The following is an 18,962-nucleotide window of genomic DNA, read 5'->3' as shown; positions in this document are numbered from 1 at the left end:
AAAGCACTTCCTTTCGTTTAATTCCCAAAACCCAGGAAAAGTTTGCTATTTGCATGCAGGAGATTCCTCTTTGGTACAGAGCAGAAACGTTCCCCATCCCATCCCTAGCAAAGTCAGCCTCTCAAAAGGAGCCATTGAAAACGCTTTCAAGTGAAAATAAAAATCTACTCTTTTAAAAGAGCTCGTTAGGCTTAGTTTAGATTTTTCCACCTTTCCCCCCCCCCCTTAAATGGAGGCTTTATTCCTGGAGCTGAGAAGCTACTCGTTTCGCAGGGCAAATTCCCTTGAAATCTGGACTTTTTTGCAATACACTTCACTTTGATTTGGGGATATGAAGTAAGGGACCAGATGTTTGAAAGATGCTAGGCAAATGTTAGGTATCTTTGGTAGATAAATGAGAGCATATTTTTGCCTGTTTCCTTGATTTATTATGTATATGGAGAGCGTTTCGTCATAACTCTTTGTACTGTAACAATAAAAAAGAGCGATACTAGAGCAGAATGTCAGCGAGGAAATACTATTGGTGAAAGGTCTTCCATTTAAGATTAGACAAAAAGAGGGAAAACCAGATTTATCTCTCCACTGTAACTTCCGTGTGCTTGGAGTTGCTTGTCCTTGCAGATTAGAAGACAGTGTCATACAGAGAGAGGCAAGGCTCTCTTTACAACTCTCTGCTCCTTAAGAATGGCAAGTTCCCCTGGAAAAGGGAAAGATAATAATAATGATAATAATAATGACAGGGTGGTGTGCGTGAGATCGAAGACTTTGTTTTTATTAGAGAATTCCATGTTCATACCTAAGACAAACTTCAAACACAACACGTAAAAAAAAATTAATAAAATATAACTTTGTTGTTGCTTTTGCATCCTTTTAGGTAGTACTCGTTCTTTCAGTAGATTTTCCTTAAAAACAAAAACAAAAACAAAAAAACAAAACCAAACAAACCTAATTACAAAGACCCCAGGGCTTGATTAATTTACCAAAGGAGGGAAAAAAATGGAAAAAAAAAAAGAAAAAAAACCTATGTCAACCGTGCATGAAACATTTTTACAAAATTAAGACAATAAACACCCCAAATGACATATATTGCAGCACTTCCATTAAATACAAGAGTTAGCAGATTACTAACAGTGACACCAAGGGTAGAAACACGGGTAGGAGTCCTTTTTTTTTTTTTTTTTTGTCTTTTCTCTTTCCCTTTCTTTTCCTCCTTCTCTCTCTATCTCTTCACTTTTTTATTATTATTATTTCATTTCGGGGGGTGGAGTGGAAGGGGAGGAAGGTCTAGGAAGGAAAAAAAAAATAAAAAACGCAACTAAGAGCCTGAATTTTTTTTTTTTTTTCTGGACACAACAGATCACTGGGAACACGAGTCCATGGCATTGGTGGCCCAAACTTTCTAGCTGTTGCCGCTGCTGCAGAGGGCTTGTCCCACCAATGTGCAGGTTTTCCCTGTCCTCGCAGCCAGCCCACACCCCCCTCATCCTCTCGGCTCTCACACACACTCACTCACTCCCTCTCTATTCTTTCTGTGTGTTTTAAATAATACTTTCACTCCGCCGTTTTCTCCTCCTCCTCCTCCGCGCTCAGTTGCGAGGAGTTGAGCAATTTATTCTCTTTTTTCCACTTCATCCTGCGGTTCTGGAACCAGATTTTGATCTGCCGCTCCGTCAGGCAGAGGGAATGGGCGATCTCGATCCGCCGGCGCCGGGTCAGGTAGCGGTTGAAGTGAAATTCCTTCTCCAGCTCCAGCGTCTGGTAGCGGGTGTAGGTCTGGCGGCCTCTGCGGCCGCTGGGCCCGAAGGAGGAACCTGTGACACCCGCAAAAAATAAAAGGAAAAAATAGGAAAAAATAGGGGGGAAAAAATAGGAGGGGGGAGGGGGGAAGGAAGGAAGGAAAAAATAAGAGAGGAGAGGAAAAAGAGGGGAAAGCCCTGAGGTTTAGCGGATCCGCGGAGATGCTGGATAATCCGCGGGGATGCTACGCCCCGCACCGCGGCTGTGTGCGGAGGGGTGCGTGCCCGCTCCCCTGCTCTCCAAAAGCTTTGGCCAACCCAAAAATAAACCCCATCGCCGTAAAGCCCTCCATGCGCGCAGGGAGGCTCCCTGGCCGGGCCGCACCCGCGGAGGATCCGCAGCCGCGCTGCAGGCAGCCGGGCAGAAGGGTTAATGCTGAACTTGCCAGACTGCAGGCAGGGCTGGGGAGACAGGGCAAGATCTATCTTATTCCGGGATGAAAAATCGCAAGGTGTTCTCCCCCCCCCCGCCCGCCCTCGCTATTTTCCACCCTACCGGCAACTGTAATAGATCTGAGCATTTAAGCAATAATGAAGTGAATCGATCTGCCCAAACTCTACATTAAAGAGGACACAACACTTTATGTCCCTGCGCTAATGGACATCAATTTGGAACTTAAAAGGCAACAAATGCATCTAAACATGGGAAGGAGGGTGGTGAGCCTCTATTATTTTTCTCCCCCCCCCCCTTTTTTTTTCTGATTGAGGAAACAGCACTTAAAGAAGTCATATATCACCGGGGGGAAAAAAATTCTCCCCAGGCAGACTTTTCATTATGTGCGAGTTTCATTAAAAATGTAGCCCTCTCCTTTCAAATATTTAAACACTTTTATATTATTTAACTCCAGATCGGGTAGCCAGCGAGAGAGGGAGCTGCGTGGGGGTGTGGGTCCGTGCGTGTGTAAAGTCATCCAGATCTGATTTAGAAAAGATATCTCCCTGCGCGTGTGGGGGAAAGACAGAGACAAATCGTTGTAGCTGAGTGACACGCAAACTGGAATGTGGAAAAAAAAAAAAAAAGAGGGGGGGAAGGAGAAATACTGTATTGGGGTTTAAATACGAGGCAAACTTTTTAGCTGGAGGGGTGCTGGGAGAAAATACTTCAGCGGCGTGAAGTTTTGGTGCGTGTCAGGAGCAAGTTGGAGCCTCTCGTGTCGCCTAACTTCCCCGCTGGAAGTTTAGGCTCTAAAGTGAACCTTATTCCTGCTTCCCTCGCTCGCTCGCTCTCTCTCTCTCTGGCGGTAACAAATAAGAAAGGGGGGGAGGAGATTGATGTATTTATTTCTGTAAAAGAGTAAACTCACTATTGCAAGAGTTCATCCGCTGCATCCAGGGGTAAACCGGGGCGGAACACTTTTGCTCCTCGCTCTCTCCGAACACAGTTTTGCTCTGCGCGCAGTCCGACTTGCGCGGCTCGGGGGCGAAGGGCACCTCGTCCAGGTTGGGGGGGGCGCACGCAGGGTCCTTCTCCCTGAAAAACCCGCCGGCCCCATAGTCACAGGCGGAGCTGCGGCTGTAGGCTCCGTTGCTTTGCTGGTAGTAAGGAGAAGAGGTATAGCCCTTCTCCTGGACGCCCGTGGCTCCATAGGTGGTGGGGTAGTGCCTCAAAGGATCCGCATAGCCCGAGGGATATAGCGGGATCTGTCCCAGGAAGGGCTCCTGCCCCGCCGCCAGACTCACCGGGAAGGTCGAGTTGACAAAATAAGAACTCATTGGAAGGAGCCTGCCGTCCTTTCCCGGCTTTATGATTTGTTGTGTTTTATAGTCCAAGTGGTTTAGCTATTAGTAGTATATCGGAGATTGGGTTTTAGCTGAAGGGAGATGGCGTGGTGCCAGCGAGGGACACAAGGAAATACAACCATCTGATCATGGGCTGACCAATAGCAGGCGCCTGAGGTTGCAAAATAGCACCCATGAGGAGCTGAGATTGCACCAGGGACCCCAAGAACAAACCATCCACCCCCTTTTCCCTCCCTTTTAAACAACAGAAATGCACCCCCTTAACCAAATATATAATATCTGCCGAAAGAAACATTCCCGGCGCGCTCGGAGCTTCATAAATAAATAAACGTGGTCCCCCCCCCTCCCCCGAGCTCAGCGCGGGGGTGTGCGAGAGCCCGTCTGCACGGATGGCGGTGTGCGCGCCTATATATATTTACACACATGTAACGTATACAAATACTCGCTGTAAGTGGGGAAAAAAGTTAATTATCCGCATTCGGAAAACTTTAACCCCTAGTGTTTGCAAATCGTCCTGAAATGTCTGGGTACTTTGCTGCAGTTGGGGGGGGGGGGAGAGGGGGAGAAGGAAAAAAAAAAAAGGAAAAAAAGTTTTTGTGTGTGTATGTGCGAACTTTGCAAGGAGGAGATCCCGTCGGGTTGATTAACTTAGATTTGCTATAGGAGAAGAAATCGGTTTTGACAACTTATTTCGGTTCATGTTTATCTAATTACCATAGATTAGCATTCCCTGTTCAGGAAAGCTGCACTCGCTTGAACCAAACCTTCGCTTTTCATATATTGCATCTTTTCCCTATCTCTTTCCGCAAAAGCTCCGTACTCGGGAGATAAATGGAAAATCGAAGTATTTCCTTTATCCCTTGCTAAATCCCAATCTTCTCCGGAGTCCGGTACCGCATTGTGCCCTCTTGCGTTTTTTTGTTAATACCAAATCTATATCCGACCTTTTATAGCTAAAAGGAAGCCTTGGGTTACGGTCAAAAGCTGAGTTTATTGATTGTTACCGATCGAGATTTTTTATTTTATTTATATATATTTTTTTTTAACGAGAAGAAAGCTGGTGGTGTGATGGGGCTGCAGCCTTGGAAGTGCGCAGAGACCCCGTGGGTTTGCATCTCCGCTTTCAGCCCGTCCCCAGTGCAAAATACCTATTCTTGCAAAGTTAAAATGCTGGAAAGGATAATTCCGAAAGTCTTAAGCAATTCCCGGTCAGCCTAAAAGCTGGACTTTGCTCTGGGGTTTGCCTCTCTCCGTTTTGCCCGGATTTCCTCGCCAGAGATGTGCTCTGCTCTACCTGGTGCATCCCCCCTCAGATCCCTGTTTGCTCAAGGTAGAGTTAGATCTCTGACCACCGTCTTCCCTTTTTTCCAATGAGAAAATCAGAGCGACGGGGGGGGGGGGGAAGAAAAAAAAAAAAACCAACACCAACACCCCAATTAATCCCAGGACTGTCCCCCGATCATTCGCGGTTTATCAAGGATTTGTTTCCTGTCCGAATTTGTAGCCATCTGTCTGTCGGATATTATATGCAATGAAATGACACGCCTTATAATACACACTCCCCTGTACTTGAATCTGTGAATGTGTGTGCTACAAATCTAGAATTACATATATTACATGGTGTCTGTAGAGCTGCCAATGCGGCTTTCTCTGACGGAGCTTTAAGTATCTACGAAACTGGTATCTTATTACGAGCTAATTTATTTTAAACATCATGTTTACAGCAGCAAAGCCAAGATTGTTTCATGCCACGGCTGCAATGAACATTTCGACTGAAACGTAATCCTTATAATTCAAGGAAATAACATGCAAAGGAAGTAGTTTTCCATCCTCCACCCCCTCTTTGACTGATATCTCTTATATTTGTTCTTGCAGAGTTTCCCTTTGTGTATGGAATGGACCCAAACTTACGTAGATCTGCTTTATTGGTATGCAAGAAAAAAAAAGTGAGATTGAAAGGGAACGATGACTAGAGAAGAAAAAAAAAAAAAAGGCTCGGATGAGAGCCTGAAGTTAACTGCTTTGCAGGAGCCGAACAGCTCATACATTTGATTAGAGTTACGCAATATTTGTAGCTCTGCAAAACCAGCGATTATCTGGCATGATCAGCTCCGCATGCAGATTTTGGGCTAAGAAACGGGATGTCCTGATAATTCAATGCGTGAGTACATCTGCTGAAAATGTTTGCTCTAATGTTTTCTCTCACTTCTCGTGATTGCTCTGCAAATAAATCCCTCGAAATAGTTTAGAAAAAAATCCCCCTCCCCCCAAGTTTTACCGTGTTAAACCACTGCTCATCCTAGTACCTTTGTGGCTAAAATAGGCTTTTTAGGTAGTTTGACAGTCGACATTTTAAAAGAAAATAAAAAATGCACTAATTGAATCTGGCCGCTTGCTAATTGCTTATTGCTGTCGTTTTAAACGCGATATAGATAAAAACCAATACGTCCTGCCCCTTAGAAGAGAATTAGATGGTTATTTGTAGAGGAAAAGAAAATAAGAAAACTTGGTTCTCAACGTGAAAAAAAAAAAACCAAGCCTGTCATAGTTTTCATCTTCCGGACGGTCAGGCCCGCGGTCTAATTGATTTGCCACCTCTAATACGTGTAAATACGAGCAGAGGTCTTAAACCGCGCTAGATCTCAGAGAACTGAATGTTTAGCGCAGAGCTGGTTTCTAGCCCAGTTCAATAGCTTTACACACACACAAAAAAAGTATAAAATTAAATTTAAAAAAATTAAAATGTTAGGTTATTAGTGTAGCTGTTTAACAGACGCTCTCCTCCCTTCCCCGCTGCAGTCCGAAGGTAAATCTGAGACCGATTTTGCGAATATATTTTCTTTGGACGCCTCTAGCGCCAGCCCAGCCGGGAGGGATGCAGACACAGAGCAATAACGGTTGCAGAAGCGAGCTTATACAGTAGCCCTTAAGTTAGCCCCGTCTTTGAGGACATCGATGGGCACATCTTTATTCAGTCTTTGGCCTCATCTCCTCAAAAACAGGCGCAGGGTTTGCTAAGAAGGAGCAATAAAGCAGGGAAGTTGCGAGAGACACCAGAAGGTGGTATAACACATTTCACTGCGCTGGGAAAACGGCTTTCCCCTCCTGACAGACATCACTCAACTGGCAGGGTATAAATACAGATAAAGAGAAGTATTTACAGTATGTAGAGCCCCAGCTCCCTGCCCAGGAAGGTCCCACTTTTGGTCGCTTTGCTTTTCTGGCCAGTAAACACCAACCCCACCAAGCAGAGCCAGGCAGATAGATGAGGGGATTAAAACAACACCCAAATATTTCAAAATACAAACAGAACAGAGCATTGCTTGTGTGAAAGCTAAACCCGCTAAGAACTTGGTAGAAAGTTCAGTGCAGTTGGTTCCAATAAAAAATGAAACTCTCTTTTTTTCATGTGGAGCTGGAATTCCCGATCCTTCTGAAGTGAGAACACAGCGGGGGTTTCCCTACCGAGGGACTTATTGCAGCCATAAAGTCAAGCCAACATCACGAGAACACTTGAAAAAAACCCTTGTTCCTGGAGTCAGACATAGAAAGCCATTGGCAGCAGAGAAGCCTTCCCTGTAATGCTCGTGCACACCCAAAATCACATCGGAAAACAACCCCAACAGAGCCATGTAGAGTTCCAGGGTTGGAGTATTTAAAACAATGACCCCTGAAGGTGTAAAAAAATACCCGCTCTCCCCGCGCATAACCGCCTGAAACTTAATTTCCAGCAATTTAAGTTTAATTTACCTGACTTCCCGTGCAGTGCATAATAACCTTGTTAATGGGATCTTTGAAAAGAAGCAATAATAATCTACCATTGTTCCATTAAAGAGTGCAGCTAATTATTAACAAAAAAAAGGGGAGGGGGAAGGGGGGAGGGCAGGAGGGGGAGAGGGACATTGGGGGAGTCAAAATGCATCCAGACCGAAGTATTTCCACGAAAGCAAGCCCTGGGAAGGGGAAAGGGGGGGTGCTGGTCAAATGATATTGGGAAAGCAGGGAGAAGGAGAGGAAAAGGCGAGACGGATCATGTAATGCGGAGGGCGAATGCTGGGGGGTGTTGGGAATTACAGCATGGAACAAGTTAATCATGGCTGTTGCTGGTCAAAAGAGAGAAACTTTTTTTTCCCTCCTTTTTTGTTGTTTTTTTTTTTTTAACATAGTCCCTGGGCATCTCACTTTCTTCGAGAAAATGTCCCTAGTCTAGACGTAAACAGTTGCCAGGAAACTGTGTGGTAGAAGGAGAAAACGAGAGGGAGAAAGCGAGAGGGAGGGAGGGCGAGAGAGAAACCTTTTAAAATAACAGACACGCATTGTCCCTTCAAAGCCTACAGTAACTTAAAAGTGATTCGTCCTCTGCCTTTACTCCCCGCTCCTTCCCCAGCAACCACCTCAATTCTGTGTACACGACTTGACATATCTTTTCCAGACCCCACCGAAATGACCACTCGAAGCAATAAATAAATAAAAAGATCCTCTGCCTTTTATGATTAGCTGAAATCCCCTTCGCCTCGTACGTCATTATTGCATTGCATTTTACAACATCTCCGTTGTGTTCACGCTCAGCAACCAACCAGCTACCTTTCATCTTCCATGTGTGTGCATATAGACAGACGTGAGCCTTTATATGTGCGTGCACGTATAGATTTGCACGCACATGGCGCGGGAGAGACGTACAGCTTTACACCCGTATCAGCATAGGTTGAGGGGCCGTAGAGATCCACACGCGCATATGAGGTGTCCATAGCTCACATGTGAGTGCACATATATGTGCGAGCGCATCCTCTCTCTCTCTCTCCACTCGTTTTAAGGCTAGGCATACAGCTAAAAGCACATCTACCGTTTGCAATTCACAGCAGGGCAGCCGGGCCCGAAGGGTAAAGCGCATCCGAGAGCGGCGCCGGGATTTGCCGGGGGAGCTGCGGTCCCTGGCACCGCCGGCCGGCCGGGGAGAAGGGAGGGCAGCCGGGGCAGGGCCCCCCCGCCGGGGCACCGGCTGCGGGGAGCCCCCCGGGAGCCGCCGGCCGCCGCCGCCGACGGTAGATGGCAGCAGACGGCGGGGAATGGGCGAGTCCCGCAGCGCGGCGGCGGCGGCACCGGGGGGCCGGCGCGGCGGGGGGCTGCCCTCCGCTTTATGCCGTTTATATTTTATTTTCTTAAATAAACAAGCAGGGGAGAATATCGGGAAGGGAGCCCAGCCGGCAGCAGCGCGGACCCCCCCCGCATACACACACCCCGGGGGTGCACGGAGGTTTCTCGGTCATGCCACGCCGGACCGGGCTGAAATGGTTAAAAAGACCTGCCCGCACCGAGGAGCGTGGTTTCCACAAGTGGTTGCCCACGCAGGATGTGGAAGAATCGGCATAAAAGCGTTCTGGAGTAAGGTTTCTAAATTAAATTATTTTTTTACAATTATTTTTTTTCTTACGAGGAGAGAAAAAAAAAAAAAACAAGCGCGGAGAGACTTAGGGAAAAGGGAGAACAGGCATTTGAACCGGCATTAATTTCCCCCCACCGCCATGATTTATGAAATATGTAACAGGTTCGGGAAGAAATAGCTTTTTAAAATGACTTTCTGTTTATTATTTCCACTGCTTGCGATCATTTACTCTTGTCCGCACAATATTCAGGCACAGTCAGTTTATGAGATAAATCGTCACGTCATAAAATGGTTTATGCTTAAGTAATGAATCTCTTCTTACTCAATCTTGCTTCACACACACAGGCTCTTACATTATCTTATTTAAAAATCACCTCGTAACAGTAGCAATTAGTACTATATTTCAAATTCCCCGCCCCTCGCCCTTGAAATCTTAAGGAAAAAAACCCCACATTTAAAATGAGGGGCATCTCCGGACAAATATTTTCCTAAACCCGAAGGCGAGCGTTAGGGTATCAGACAGGGAGAGGAGAGGGAGATTTGCACATAACACGGTGTGGAAAAGCACGACCCACCGTGGGGCTGAAACCCAAGCCGGTATTGGGGTCGGGAAAGCCGTAAAGCCCCGTTAACACTGCACAACGCAATTAAATACAAGGAGGTTTATTGCATCGCAACGTCAGCTTCATTTGGGAGTTTCACGAGGGGGGGAAAAATACAATGAGAGCGCTGCGCTCTGCGTTGGCTTCATTCTTATTATCTTTTTTTTCCCCTCTCCCCCCCCTCCTTTTTTTAAAAAAAGAAAAAAAAAAACAAAACAAAACAAAACCAACCACCCTAATTTCCAGAACCTTATTTCCGAGGACTGCCGCGAACTGCCCTCTCCGAAGAAACCACCCACATAATAATGACCCTGGAGAGCAACGCAAAACCCAACTGGCTTCCACACAAACTTCGCCAAATTACTGGGCTCGCCTGAAGACAGGCAAACTGGCAAGACATTCTGCGAGGGGAAAAAAAATAAAACACGACAACTACCCACAAAGGGTTTGGTATTTTTTTAAAGGCAGTATCTAAAAGCCTCCATCACCGAGCTACTGCAAAATCCTTCATTCCAAGTCTACTATCTCCAGGTGACCTTACAAGCTTCATTTTTCCTTCTTACTCCGATATTTTATTTTTATTTTTCTTTCTAATATCCTTCTTATTTTCCTCCTCTGTTTCTTTCTCACTCTTTTTCTTTCTTGCTTTCTTATATTTTTTCTATTTCCTTTCTCTATGTCTTTCTTTCCTTCTCTCAATTTCTTTCTTTACCTTTTTTCCATTCTTCTTTCTCTTTCCTTTTCTCTCTTTTTCTCACCTTTACGATACACTTTTTCGGGGAAATCGTCACTTAAACAGATTCCCACCACCTCTGATTTCTTCCAGTGCCTCCTTTCTTCATCACCCCACCCTTTTCTTTCTATTTCCCCCCTTTGGGTGAGGGAAGAGGGAAATGGGGAATGGAATAGAAAAGGCAGCTTGACAAATACATTTTCTCAAAGAAAAAAAAAAATAAATTAAGAGAAACAGATATTATTCCCTTACCTTTTGACGTCCATTTCTGTGGTATAAGTAAAATATATAGGGAGAGAGAGACAGCGTTTGCTTATCTGTTAGCTGACAAATATTGTCCCAACCTGATAGCCGTCGATTGCCTCTCTGACTTGTGAGAGCTTCTTGCATTTCTGTCATTTGCATAGAAAATGGAGTAACTTCTCTCTTTGAAAAATGATAGCCTCCACTCGGTCCAGAATCTCCTCTGCCCCTCCATTACTACTGAGATTCCAAATCAGCAGGCAAATTAACAGAGGAATTTAAAAAAAAAAAATCATAGAACTCTTTTTCCTATGTGTGTGTGCGGAGGTGGGTGTCTATGTGTGCGTCTGGATGTGTGTATAGGCGTCCCCCCCCTCCCCTCTCCCCTGTTTTAGCCCTATCGAGCTTATACACAAAAGTAAAAAAATGTAAAGAGGCGAGAGCCCTATAGAGGACACTGATCCGACCCAAGGTGCAGCGGACAGAAGAATGGTGCAATATAACCACATGGGAAATAATAAAAAGTTCATGTTCACGGTTAGCAGTCCACATGACCGGCTCTGGCCAATCCCAGAACCCAGCCACTCATAAAGTTCTATCACAAAGTTGTAAATTTTCATAAAACAACAAGGAATTTATTGCATTTCTTCATGACCGGTTTAACAGCAGTCTTTTTCTTAGCCGCCATCTTTTTTTTAAACAAAAATAAAAGAATATGAAAGCGGGTTCAGGGATATTTTTCCCCCCTCCTTGGTTGCAAGTGGGGGGGAGTTGGAGAGAAATAATCGAATAACGCCTCACACGTTAGGCTATGAACAATAATAGCCCCCCCCAGAATAAAGAGCTAGGGGTTGGGGTTGGCTTTTAAATGGGGAAAGGCACAGTAAAACAGTGGGGTTCGGGTGGGATTTTTGATGTCTTTTTTTCTACGTAATTGGGATCCTTTCTGCTGAAAGGGGCAATTAGCAGATTTCAGGGAGTTAAAAAAAAAAAAAAAAAAAAAAAGAGGCAAATAAAGGCAATAAAGGGATGGCCGGGGTGCCCATGCCCTGGGCAGGGCTGAGCCGGCGGGGTTCATGCCTGCCGGGCTCCCCAGGACCAAACACCCCCAAGAGCCGCCGGGACCCCGCCCGGGTCCCCCCGCGGTCCCCGCTATAGTGCGGGGGGGGGGGGCGGGGGGGGTTGGATATGCTCCGGCAAGGTGGGTGTCCCCACCCGTAAACCGCTGTCCTGGTTTTAACATACTAAAGCGTCGGTGTGACTTGCTTTGCCCTTTTTTTCATGGAATTCTCCTCAATTCCTGCTTGCCCCCCGACCGCTGAGGTCCATGCCAGGGGGGCAGCCAGCCGGGCCACTGCGGTCCAGAAGCGGTGGGGGGAAATTTCTGGAACCGCTGCTTTTTTCTTTTTTCTTTTTTCTTTTTTCTTTTTTCTTTTTTCTTTTTTCTTTTTTTTTTGTTCCCTTCGCTTCCAGACCCGCTATACACAGAGTGCTCCTGCAAGGAGATTGCACCAAGGGATTTCACCAAGAAAAAAAGAAGATTTCCCTCTCTTCTCCCTTCCCTTCAAGTAGGAATTTCAGTGTGCAAAAGCCATAATAGCTGCTGCCTTTATTAATGGGCTTCCCATAATTAGTATATGCAGCATATACTGCAAATCTATATTATAGATGTGGGCGCGCAGATGCTTGACGTGGCGTCTTATTTTCGCTAAAAACCTGCTAAAGGATGCCCTGCGCGCCTTCCCTTACGACATGAAGTCATCTATGGTGGTGGGTGGTGAAAAAGTGGAGAGACAGAGAGGGAAGGAAGGGGAGAAGGTGGAAAGCTGCCATCGCCAAGTCCTTCCAAAACCGGCTGCATGGTTTTTTCCCTGTGCATCTTGCGCAACGCATTTGTAGAGCAAATTACGTGGAGCCTCCGCGGGAGGAATCCGCGGCTTTACTGCGCAGCCTGGCAATGTAAATAAACAAGGGCGGGAGGGGGAGAGGGCGGCGGAGGATGCTCCCCCGCGCAAGTGCTTAAATTTACTCGCCTTTTGTTTTGCATTGTTGATTTTTCCTGCGTTTAATTGCTTTAATTTATTTTATGCGTGCTTTGATGCTAAACATTATTTGGTGCTAATGAAAGAGTTCCAGTCCGCAGTAAAGTAATTGAAGGGCGGAGGCAGAATCTAAAAAAAATATATATATATACACACTAAAGGCACGGCAAAATAGATAGGTTTTCTGCAAAGTAGTTACAAGAAGAAGAGAATTAAAACAACGGGCGGAAAGACAATTTGGGCTGATTCGTCGTCTTTACATTCCTCCTTTATGCTCTTGCCCACTTCAGTAATAGCCCCAGCGCAATCACAGAGGGACAGAGAAAGGAGACCAGCCCGCATTTCAAGAATCCCAAATATCAATTTCATCTTACTATATTCGCCCAAAGTATCGAAAAGGTACTAAAATTTTGAAGGGAGGGGCTGTCCTGAAAAAGAGAGAGAAGTTCAGGATAATAGGTCGAGGCATGTATTAATCTAAAAGGATCTTTTAGAATAATTATTTTACATGGGAAAAAGCAATTCCAAAAGCCCGTCTGTTATTTTTAATAAGAAAAAGGGAAGGAACCCAACGCGATGGTAGGTTATTGGAGATTTCCTTTTTATTTCGAAGAATAATAATCACAGACAAGGTGGGAAAAAAAAAAAAGCAACGCGTCGCAATTAAATAATTTGCTACTTTGATATACAACATTTTACGTAGCACAATATTAATTCCTCTTTTTTTTTTTTTTTCGTAGAGACTTGAACAAGGAAGAAATCCAGGTAAAAATATACACAGACAAAAGAGCATAGCAAAGAGTAAAGAACCACAGAGGTTGACAGGGAGAAGGAGTAATAATCATTCATATTATGTACAAGACTATGTACGCTAAGTATAATTTGCATTCAGACTTCCAGGTCACATTTTCTAAATTAAAGGTGCTAAACACGTCCACGTTACTTCATACCAAAAAGTACACAGCGAAGTACAAACGGAGATTTACAAATTACTTGTACTATAGGAAGACTCACATAGAAAAATGTGTCTATTCTGACTCTAAAGCCACATTTAATAGGTAGATAGTCATTCTATTGTACAAAAAAAAAAAAAAGACTTTAATATAGGTAGTATTTTTTTCAGTGTCAGGAAACACAATGTATCATTTCTAGGGTTTTTAATTATTTATGCACTTATCATTTATCTATTTTAATATATAGTCTTTTTCTGTGTTTTCCCCCCCTTATCTTCTCGCGTGGGTTTCCACCTTTCGTGCATCCACCTCTCGCCCCTTTCATTCCTCCTCGTCGTCCTCCGCATCTGGTTTTTCCTGGCTGTTGGAGCCGGAGCAGGCAGTTTTATTTTCTTTTTTCCACTTCATGCGCCTGTTCTGGAACCAGATTTTGATCTGTCTCTCCGTGAGACACAGGGCGTGGGCGATCTCGATGCGTCTCCTCCTCGTCAGGTAGCGGTTGTAGTGGAACTCCTTCTCCAGCTCCAGGGTCTGGTACCTGGTGTAGGTCTGGCGGCCGCGTTTTCTGTCGGTGCCTGGGAAATAAATGCAGATTTAGATCAGTTGGGGGGTCGAGGGAGACGTTTTGGGGGCTGCTGTTCCGGTTTGCTCTCTTGGTTTTGTTTTTGGGTGCTGCCTAGCAAGCACCCATCCACTGCAGTCCCACGGGGGGACGAAATCCTCGGAGGATGTGTACAACCTGGGACAGCCCTTCTTATTATTTGCAAGATCAACTCCTTCGGCTTGAGGCTTTGCCCACCTCACCCTCCCTGTTCTCAGCCCCCAAACCACCTCAGCTTTAATTTCCCTTCATCCCGGAAAAGCGTGCAGTGCTATTTTTGTGTGCCTGTGCGTGTCTCCGAGTGAACAACAAACTTCACAAAGTTTCCTGCCCTTGTAGCAGCACTCAGACTCTGAGCTCCTGCTTTAATTTTCATTTAGACACCAGAAATTTCGGATCGCTGGGAAATACAGAAATACAGTCGAGCGAGAGAGGCGTCTGCTACCTACGCAAATCCAACTATTTGTCCTCTCTTAAAGCTGTCATCAGGGCGCCTGCTTGGAAGGTGTGTGATGGTCTTAATTATTTCAGGGGATGTTTTGGGCACAGCAGCAACTTCTTGGGCTGACAGGGGGGCTGCTACCCTCGGGCTGTGTTTGTGGGGGTGTCTGCACATGAGAAGCGCCTCAACACTTACCCCAGGCTCCCCACCACCCTCCAGCTGCCTGCGAGCGGGGTTTGGAAAGGGCCCAGCTCCTAATTCTCCCCTCCACCCGACATTTCCTGCAATCTGATTGGAAATACTTCTACAATATGGTGTTTGTGATCCTGACTCTATTTTCTATGTAAATGCTATGTATATCTATAGTATAATGTATTCTTTCCCAGAGCAGTGGGGATGGCGAACAGCAACCCTCGGCCTCTCCTCCACACATTCCACCGGACTCCTCTTCTTCTTCTTCCCTTTTTTACCCCCCTCCCTCTTTCTTTTTAAAAGAAGAAAAGATCCAGTCATTAAAAGGAGAAAAAAAAGGCAAAATAGCCAGGCTAGCTGTAAAGTAAAAATGTGCAGGTCGTGGAATGTGGGTTGTAAAATCCGCTGAGGGGAGAGCCATAAACTGCTGCTGAATAGGGATGACAACTCTATCTCTGCTCGCTGATGAAATTCCACAAGCACGATCGCACAGTGGGCATGAGGCACGGGGGAGGGGGTCGGGGGGTCGGGAGAGGGGACCCCACTTTTACGACAGAGGTCCATTTTCTCTGGGTTTAGGCTCAGCAGATCCCAGAGCATCGGGGTTGGGGGGGTGGGGGGTGTTGAGCAGAGGACCCCGCGCGTTTGCCCTGTTTCCAAACCCTAATGTTGATCCTCGCAGCGTCACAGGCTAAAAGGGGGGTGATTGGGGGGGCTTCTTAAATCTGAAATCAGATAAAAGCAGAGACGAAGTGTTTACGACCAGAAATATTTGGTCTTTGATAAATCAACTGTAAAAGTGAATGAATTATGGAGCAGGTAATGGAAAGAACTGACCACCAAATAAGTGTGAGGGTAACTCCTGGCTTTATATGCCGCTATGCATTGGCTGCTCCGCTGTTTTCTTTTTCCTCTGCTTCGCAGGGAGGCTGGCCCGCACTCCCCTCGCCCCTGAGGGTTACTAACAAGACCCTTTCCGAATATTTGGCCGCGGAGGGAGGCTCGCTCGCAGGGATGCTCTCAAGTTGCAATCTGGCACGGCAGAGGCGAAGCCGGAGCGGCTGGAAAATGAGCTCACGCCTTCCCCTCCGCTCCCAGCCGGGACAGCAGCGCCTTTCTCCCCCCTTCTCAGGATTACACGAGTGTAAAGACCACCACGCGTGCATACGGACAACGACCGGGCTGCTCCGAGCGGGGGGAGCCCGGCCCGGAGCGCCCATCCCAGCCCCGGTGCGCTCCGTGCAGCGGGGCCCGGGGTGGGGGGGGGGGGGGGGGGGCCGGGACGCCCCGGACCGCTCCCACGCGAGGGAAATGGATATTTATTAAATGTTAATTGACATTAATACCCTGAGACGGAGCGCGTTGGTGACCGAAGGCAGCGCTGCCGCCCGGCGTTCAGCGGGTTTGGGTTTGAGACACGTGCGGGGGCAGCGTGTCCCGGCGTGGGGTGTCCCCCTCCCCGCTCCGCTCACGCGGAGCACTGCGCGGCCTTCCGCGGGGCTGCGCTGCCCTACACCGCGGCAGCGTCCCGGGGACCCTCAGCCCCCCCCCCCAGCAGGGCCACACTGAGCACCCCATGGTCCCCAAAGAGCCTTCCCCAACGTGCGGAGCACACCGCACCCCTCCGCGGTGATGTTTTTCGGGAGGTCACACGTATAAACGTGCCCCCCCCCCCGCTATATCCATCCATCCGGATTCCGGCCGGAGTGTCACCGATTTGAGAGCGGGGCTTTTAATTGCACCGGGAATGATGTGTTGCTGTTTCTGATGGCAACACGCTACGCTTAATTGCAGTGTCTGGGACATTGTGGTGAGGGACTGGCAAATGAAGGTTTTGCAATCTAACAGAAAACAAACCGAGCTTGCAAGCACCCCCCATAAATAGTTTCTTTCAGAATCTATATCTACATGGGGGTAGCACAATCTCCATCCTGTAAATATAGAGAAGAAGGGGCTGGCCATTATTTCTGCAGCTCTGTCTGTCCCCTCTAAGACAAACTGCCTTTTGCATGGCACATACACAGCCCCAGCAACACCAATAAATATTTAAAGCTAAAAGGACGGCTTTATGGCGGGGGGGGGGGGGGGGGTTGGGGGGTTGGGGGGTGGGGGTCGCTCTCTCCCTCTCTCTTTTGAAGATGCGTTTTCAGTGAAACGTCATGAAAGGAGTTGGGGACAATTCCCCCCTCCCCTCCCCCTCCGCCACCCCCCGCGCACGCCATCAAATAATTTACACTCCCCCCACCCACCCCCCACCCCGAGCTCCTTTCTTTAGAGAGGCTGGGGCTTACCTGTGCTCCTCATCCAGGGGTAGATACGGAAGTTACTGTCGCTTTGCAAATCTGAGTCCCTCTGGTCCGTTTTGCTGCAATTCTGCTTGGAAGCATCTCCCGGGCACATCATGGAGAGGTTTTGCTCAAAAGGGGAACAGTGCATGTTGAAGGAGCCGGGCTCCAGGCCGTAACCGGAGGAATACATGCTGGGGGGCTGGGGGTGCACGGCGCTGCCACTGGAGTAGAGCCCGGGCATGGAGGCGGCGAAGGGAGGCGTGGATCCGGCCCCATACCCCGCTCGCTGGGTGTTGGAGGCGAAAGCGCAAGAAGTTTGCTCGGGAAAGACTCCGGATGGGAAAACCGAACTTGCGGCTTGATATTTAGAAAATAAAGCATTCGCATAATACAATGAACTCATAATTTGGCCGGGTGATTTGTAGGTCGGGACGTTTTAGTGTCGGTTTTACGAGGTACCGTGATATATTACGGAATTAGAGTCCAGATTTACACCAAAAAGGAGCCCTTTTTCCTCCCGGCCCATGTGACGCGCGGGCACGTGGCTCCGGCGGCGCCAATCGCCGCCCGTTCCCTCCTCGGGGGCAAAAAATTGTAGTGCTGCTGGATTTATAAAATATGATAAATAATTGATGCGATATAAAACCCTCCAAGATCTATGCTGGAAGGGGTGAATTTGTGCTGGAGTCGATAAGCAACCTGTAATCAGTTTTCAGCTCAGACCGAGGGAGAAAGCGGAGGGGGGGGGCGGTAAAAGCATGTTGCTGATAAACCAGCGTCTCCCTCTCGGTCTCTCTCTGCTGGAGGAAAAGGAAGGGAGCTCTATTTATCCCTTTATTGATCCCGTCTAAAATTCCCTCCTTCGCACCATTTCCCCGGTTCCGAGGTACTTTTTCACAAGACTGTACATAATTCCCTCCCCCTCTCTTGACCCTCTCCCCCTCCCCGGCCACCCCCCCCCCAAAAAAAAAAAAAAAAAGACAAATGTCTCATTGATACCTAATAGTTTCAGGGTTCTTTTTTCCCAAATGCCATTCAGCTCTATATCTAATTTATTCCAGTGCCACAGGCTTTGAGCTTCGTATTGAGCTGGCATTTGCTTTTCTTGTTGCGAAAAATAACGAGTGTACAGATCCCTTGTTTAGCGTGTCAGCGGTTCTGCAGGACTCAATTACAGTTAGAAGTAAAAACCTTACCAGCTGGCTGATTTGCTTTCTGCTGGAGAAGCAGAGACACCTTCCAAAATGCGATCTGCCTCAATTTTTTTTTTAAGGGAGGGGGGGTTAGAAAGAAAGTCTTACAGGCAGGAGAAGCAGCCCGGGCAATGGTGGATGTGCGTCTAGGGTTTGTGCTGTTTCTCCTTTCCCAAGGTTATGTTGCAAGGGGATGGGTGTGCATCCCTGCTCTCCTCTATTGCCATGGCAGGGCAGCTCGACAGGCGAAGGAGCAGAAAGCAGCTCAGCTGCGCGACTGACAATTTTTTTTTTTTTTTTTTTTTTTCCAGCCAGATGAGTGGGAGGAAAGGAAGGGGGACCCAGAGCAAGGCTTCATCTTGCGGGGACAGTGGGGTGGGCGAGGAGAGAGGGAGAAAGGAGGAAAGAGAAAGGAAAGAGGGGAAAAAAAAACCAAACAACAAAACACGTTACCTTCAGGAAGGATTTCCACACAGCCTTCCAACCTGTCACAACCCAGGAACTGTTAGAAACAACAACAAGAGCAGAAGCCATCGCAGTTGCCTCGTCCCCCTCCCCTTCCCCACGGCTCCCAGGCAGCAGCTCCCCGGCCCCAGCCCCTGCCTCCGCCCGTCCCAGCAGCGATCCAGCCCGCCAGCATCTCTCCAGGCAAAGAAGTCTTTGATGGCCAGGGCTGCAGCTCCGACACAATTGACTTTTATTTCCTTTCTATCAAAGTGGTCCTGGAGGAAATGGAGCAGGGTAAAAGAATGAT

General features: G+C 47.3%; 3 protein-coding genes across 8 annotated transcripts in view; all 3 read right to left on the bottom strand.

Annotated features, from left to right (window-relative positions):
* The window catches only part of HOXB4 (homeobox B4), a 31,010-nt gene extending 20,351 nt beyond the window's left edge, over positions 1-10,659 (bottom strand). Inside the window, exon 1 of the mRNA XM_054801136.1 lies at positions 10,507-10,659. Within this exon, the coding sequence (XP_054657111.1) occupies positions 10,507-10,659 (153 nt within the window). The remainder of the gene's footprint in view (positions 1-10,506) is intronic.
* Positions 752-10,636, bottom strand: HOXB6 (homeobox B6). Of its 2 annotated transcripts, XM_054801142.1 has the most exons (3): positions 10,507-10,636; positions 3,101-3,267; positions 752-1,811 (listed from the first exon to the last, which is right to left on the bottom strand). In XM_054801142.1, the coding sequence occupies exons 1-3, from the start codon at positions 10,518-10,520 to the stop codon at positions 1,552-1,554; spliced, it is 441 nt and encodes a 146-aa protein (XP_054657117.1). In that variant the 5' UTR covers positions 10,521-10,636; the 3' UTR covers positions 752-1,551. The 2 variants fall into 2 exon arrangements, with proteins under 2 accessions (XP_054657117.1, XP_054657116.1); XM_054801141.1 differs by lacking the exon at positions 10,507-10,636 and having other exon boundaries at positions 3,101-3,675.
* A 2,462-nt stretch (positions 10,660-13,121) lies between the features above and the next one.
* Positions 13,122-18,863, bottom strand: HOXB7 (homeobox B7). 5 transcript variants are annotated; one of them, XM_054801875.1, is made up of 4 exons: positions 18,662-18,684; positions 18,015-18,173; positions 17,019-17,372; positions 13,122-14,067 (listed from the first exon to the last, which is right to left on the bottom strand). In XM_054801875.1, the coding sequence occupies exons 2-4, from the start codon at positions 18,109-18,111 to the stop codon at positions 13,814-13,816; spliced, it is 705 nt and encodes a 234-aa protein (XP_054657850.1). In that variant the 5' UTR covers positions 18,112-18,173; positions 18,662-18,684; the 3' UTR covers positions 13,122-13,813. The 5 variants fall into 5 exon arrangements, with proteins under 5 accessions (XP_054657850.1, XP_054657852.1, XP_054657853.1 ...); XM_054801877.1 differs by lacking the exon at positions 18,015-18,173 and having other exon boundaries at positions 17,019-17,301; positions 18,662-18,863; XM_054801878.1 differs by lacking the exon at positions 18,015-18,173 and having other exon boundaries at positions 18,662-18,799.
* Between the last annotated feature and the right edge of the window lie 99 nt (positions 18,864-18,962).

This window comes from Grus americana, chromosome 22 (genome assembly GCF_028858705.1).
Source record: "Grus americana isolate bGruAme1 chromosome 22, bGruAme1.mat, whole genome shotgun sequence".
Classification (NCBI taxonomy): domain Eukaryota; kingdom Metazoa; phylum Chordata; class Aves; order Gruiformes; family Gruidae; genus Grus; species Grus americana.
The sequence above is the reverse complement of the archived record's forward strand: the minus strand, read 5'-3'. Positions and strand labels throughout refer to the sequence as shown.